Source organism: Rhea americana, unplaced genomic scaffold, assembly GCF_003343005.1.
Source record: "Rhea americana isolate MKP2758 unplaced genomic scaffold, rheAme1 scaffold_58, whole genome shotgun sequence".
In the NCBI taxonomy this organism is placed as follows: domain Eukaryota; kingdom Metazoa; phylum Chordata; class Aves; order Rheiformes; family Rheidae; genus Rhea; species Rhea americana.
Window position 1 is genome coordinate 1,791,999 of NW_028186734.1, and position 5,383 is coordinate 1,797,381.

Genomic DNA, 5,383 nt, shown 5'->3' on the forward strand with positions numbered 1-5,383 from the left:
GGATGGCGGCGGGAGTCGCACCAGCAACCCCGGCTCGTCCCTCCCCGCCACTGTTTCGGTGCTGACAGCGGCAGGGTGAGCCGGGTGGTGGGAGGGAACCAAAACTACCCCGTGAAGTAAGTGTCGTCCCGTGGAAATGGGAGTTTCCCGGTGCCTTGGCTCAGTTTGCTCAGCCCTGCAGGTACTTCGGGCAAGCGCTTACCGTGCTCCACCTGCACAAGAGCAAGTTTGTGTTTTCCCACCACTTACATACTCCTGAGCTTTAGTAACACCGTTATCAGCCAATACCATGTTTTACTGGTTCTCGCTTGTACGATGAGACAGATTAGCACCAAATTGTATTTTATGTGAGTATATTGTTAACAAGAAGGAGAGTGTTGCTCCGTGGTTATTAGCAGCAACTCCGCTGTTTGTTTAAAAAGAGAGAAGTGTTTCTCCCATCCTGCAAAGAACTCTAAACAGGTGCTGTGGAAACAGTTAAGTTTGTCCTGCCTGCTTGTCACTGTTGGACTGACACCTCCTCATGGGATGGTAGACAACCCGGAAAAATAAACAGAATATTTGTTGGTTTTGTTTTCTTTTATGTGTTTCAAATATTCCTTATGCTTTTCCTAACTGGTCATCTTAGTGTCCGATTATGTCAGGCTAAGAAAAGAATTTTGAATTTTGGCCTTAAAAAAAAAAAAAAAGTGTCACCATATGCTAGAATACCAAATCTGCAAAGAGCTTTGTAGGGTGCTGAGTGTTTCCATATCATGTTAGACACCAGCTCCAGGAGTGGAAGGTGGCATACCTGTCAGCTGCTTCCATGTCAAATGTGGTTGAGGATAACTAGCAATTGAGRAATGGAATTCCAGATGGCTCCATGCTAGGTGAGGGAGGAGGGTGTCTGAACCAAACATTAGCTTCTGCACCTCTTTTCTGCATTTTCTTTCCGTATCTCAGAATTAGATGCCTTTGAGAGACTGTAATTGAATAATCTAAATTATGTATTTTTTACTGTTCCTCACTCCCCTGTTCAGATATTTCCATTGTTTAAGCCATATCCTGGTGTTCTCTTTTTTGTTGTCCTTGACTCTTCAGCTTGTGTATCCCTATCTATATCACTTCAGGGGAGTTGAACCTGCCCTAAGACCAGCCTGACTGTTAGCATATGCTTTGGGGAGAGAGCATTAATTTGAATCCTCATGCTGAAGAAGGTCTAGAACCTAGATTTTTTTGATGTTTCACGAACAGATACTCTAATGCCTGCTTTATTATACAAAAGGTGGGCTCTGGCATACGTAACAATAATACATACATAACTCCAAAAAAGGAGACAGCATGTTCCTCTGGTCTGGTATCCACAGCGTTTCTTCCCCTGGTCGTGCGTATGCATCCATCTGTGGCCTCGCTGGCCATCCTTTGTGCTGCTTTATCTGCATGCCAGGCCTTCCTCTAGGCTTGTTCAGCTCACTAATTCAGCAGAAGACTACTCGTTTTTTGATGGGTTGTTGGGTTAGTTGTATATGTTCCTAGAGAAGTTTTTTGTGAGTTCCAGATCTAGTGTATGGCAAGTAGCAGGAAAGCTAAGTCAGGGAAATGAAGAGGGAAGAAAACAAATACCTTTTGACAACAAAACATTTTATGCAATTGTCTATAGATAGAATCATTCTAACTGGATGTTTTARCAGTGTGTATCATATCCTTTAAAATAATTTAACATGCTGTGTTTTAACACACTAATTTTGGAATAATTTTATCCTTTCTTAACTGTTACTTTGTGTCTTTCAGGCTGAAGGTGGTCCATTGTGAGTGTTAGTCATCTGTCAAATATTTGATAGTGATTTATTCAGAAAATTTCCCGTGTTGTTCATGGTAAGACTTACATTTGATATTTCACATTTAGTTTGGGCTGTGTTGATGTATGTTAGTTTTACATATATCACTACAGYTTACTAATACTTCCTATACATTTTTTAGTATTTGCTATAGTTTAGTATTTAGCTATAGGGATTTACTGTGTTTTTACTATATATGTATATTTTAGCTGTAAGAGTTACTAGTCTTGCAATAGGATCATACATATATTGGAAATTAGAACCTCACAGAGAAAGTTTTCAATTTAGAATGACCAAATCAATAAACATTTGAATAAATTAGTATCATATTCCAAAAAAACTCATCTCTAAATCACAGTGTGTGCTCTGAAGTATTTAATTCCGAGAAAGACCTTTATATATTTACAACCTTAAAAGAGGTTTAAGAATAGTGCTTTTATAATCTGAAAGGGTTTTCTGGTCAAATTAAGCCAACATTTTTATTTGACAGTTCTTTGAATTTGTAAATGGCATCAGCTGTTGTAATTTCATGACTTAGACCACTTTATAAAACATACAAAACTTTCTCTTGTTATTTTACAGGAGTTTTTCATCAGTATGTCTGAAACCATTAAATATAATGATGATGATCACAAAACTGTGTTTCTGAAAACATTAAATGAACAACGTTTGGAAGGAGAATTCTGTGACATAGCTATTGTGGTTGAGGATGTTAAATTCCGAGCACATCGGTGTGTACTTGCTGCCTGCAGTACCTACTTCAAAAAGCTTTTCAAAAAACTAGAAGTTGATAGTTCATCAGTAATAGAAATAGATTTTCTCCGTTCTGATATTTTTGAGGAAGTTCTCAATTACATGTATACTGCAAAAATTTCTGTTAAGAAAGAGGATGTAAATTTGATGATGTCTTCAGGCCAGATTCTTGGTATTCGTTTTTTAGATAAACTCTGCTCTCAGAAACGTGATGTATCTAGTCCTGAAGAAAACACACAGTCCAAGAGCAAGTACTGTCTAAAAATAAACCGTCCTATTGGGGAAGCTAACGATACCCAAGATGATGAGGTGGAAGAAATTGGAGATCACGACGATAGTCCGTCAGATGTGACAGTGGAAGGAACCCCCCCCAGTCAGGAGGATGGAAAATCACCTACCACTACCCTGAGAGTTCAAGAAGCAATTTTGAAAGAATTGGGGAGTGAAGAGGTTCGAAAAGTAAACTGTTATGGCCAGGAAGTAGAGCCTATGGAAACAACTGAATCAAAAGACTTAGGATCTCAAACCCCTCAGGCACTGACATTTAATGATGGCATAAGTGAAGTGAAAGATGAACAGACACCAGGCTGGACAACAGGAGCTGGGGACATGAAATTTGAATATTTGCTTTATGGTCACAGGGAACATATTGTATGTCAGGCTTGTGGCAAGACATTTTCTGATGAAGCACGACTGAGAAAACATGAAAAGCTACATACTGCTGATAGACCATTTGTTTGTGAGATGTGTACAAAAGGCTTTACCACACAAGCTCATTTGAAAGAGCATCTGAAAATACACACAGGTTACAAGCCTTACAGTTGTGAGGTATGTGGAAAGTCTTTTATTCGTGCACCAGATCTAAAAAAGCATGAAAGAGTTCACAGTAATGAGAGGCCATTTGCATGCCATATGTGCGATAAAGCTTTCAAGCACAAGTCCCACCTCAAAGACCATGAAAGAAGACACCGAGGAGAGAAGCCTTTTGTCTGCAGTTCCTGCACTAAAGCATTTGCTAAGGCATCTGATCTAAAAAGGCATGAGAACAATATGCACAGTGAAAGAAAACAAGTTACTACAGCCAATGCCATCCAGAGTGAAACAGAACAATTACAGGCAGCAGCTATGGCTGCTGAAGCAGAGCAGCAATTAGAAACTATAGCTTGCAGTTAGAAACAAAAGCAGCAGCTTTATCAGAAATAATATAAGAAATTAAAGTGATCAAAATTTATTGTTGGTATATGTTTAGACTGATAATTATCTTTTCAAGAAAACATATTTTTAGAGGATTTGAATGCTGCATAGGAACACACAGCATTGCGTGGTTAGGTATTTTATAATAATTCAGAGATGCGTATTCTTAGAATATAAAATAGTTTTGTTGTCATTAGAAATATAATGCACTAATACGTGATTTAATTTAAGACTCTGATCAAGTTCTCTGTAAAACAGGGATCATCACTGGCTGATGTTTTATTTCATCTAATATGGAATACTGCATACATTGTAGACATCAAAATCAGTGAGTTATGTTTAAAAATGCTGAAATCTCAAAATAACAAACTTGGAAATGAAATACTTATTTTTCATAATTGTGAAGGTGTTGTACCTACAATTTATGAAACAGCTGTTGATTTCCTAGAATTTCCTTTTACTTCTTCCTTTTTTTCACCTACTGTAGGTGCTAGATATTGATACAACAAAGCTTAATGGGGAAGGTGATCAAATGAAATTGTTTCTTATTCCACTCCCTCAAATATCCTCTTGTTTTAATCAAGCTGGTGAGTTTACTGAAGTAGTAAATGCTTGCTTTCCTGAAAAAAAAAACATTACTCACAGTAGTCCAGGCTGGCAAAACAGAAAGGTCATTGCATTCACCTATTGCTTCTGTGGGGAAAGAATCTTCCCATTTGTTTCTATGTTGGCTTTAGAAATCTTAAAGCAGTCCCTAGGAGATCGGACAGAGCAACAAAGAAAAAAGGGTGCCACATGAAGAAGGGCATATTCTCCTTGCTCAGAACCAGTTGAAATTATTTAAAGCTAATACAGCCTGAGGTTGTAGTTTTTATTATGCAGCTTTCAAGTTTTCTCTTCACCTAACCTAGCACAAACCTAGGCAAAGGAATGTTTCTGGCAGCACAGCAGAATTAGCTGCACTATCAAGTGCTTGGAATTCCCTGCCAGACCTCTCAAGTTCCAGTGTAAAGCCGCAGGTTTTCAGATACCTGCCAGCAGTTTTCAGGTTGGACTTCTTACGGACTGGATGGTCATACCAGCCAGTAGGTTTTGTTTAGGTCTAAAAATTTCTGCCTTCTACCACACTACCTCTCAGCGAGAGTAAGATTTAGGTGAGTTATTTCAGTCATCATTGATGGAGAATCAGTGTTCCTTAATAGTCTGTTACTTAGAGTTGCCTATTTTTTTAGGCAACCTTGGGTAGATGCTGTTAATTCAATTTTGCCAGCATCAGCAAAATCCATAGTCTTTGGATTGCACTCTGCTATGCGTTGTCAACAAGAGAAGACAGAGTAACAGTGATAAAGTGATCCAAAGGGATATCAGGCTTTTGTTATAAATGTGTAAATACTACAACTGTTGTGAACACTTCATTGGAAGTTGGAATGGGCAAAAWTGCACCCTTGTGCATGTGGTTGGAAAACATTGGTCACTTGACATATCCATCACATACGAAAGTGTTAGACCAGTAAATGATAAGTTACTATATGGTAGGTGACCTCTTGCATTTCTAAATAGAAATTGAAATAGCGTTTTTAGAACTGTTAGATGAAACTTTACTCTGATTATTGATT

At 38.3% G+C, this 5,383-nt stretch overlaps 1 protein-coding gene across 1 annotated transcript; it reads left to right on the top strand.

Moving 5' to 3' along the window:
- Positions 1–1,548: 1,548 nt before the first annotated feature.
- On the top strand, positions 1,549–5,377 carry ZBTB14 (zinc finger and BTB domain containing 14). Its single transcript, XM_085319285.1, has 2 exons — positions 1,549–1,857; positions 2,403–5,377. Exons 1-2 carry the CDS (start codon positions 1,855–1,857, stop codon positions 3,744–3,746), a joined length of 1,347 nt encoding a protein of 448 aa, XP_085175411.1. The 5' UTR covers positions 1,549–1,854; the 3' UTR covers positions 3,747–5,377.
- Positions 5,378–5,383: the final 6 nt, after the last annotated feature.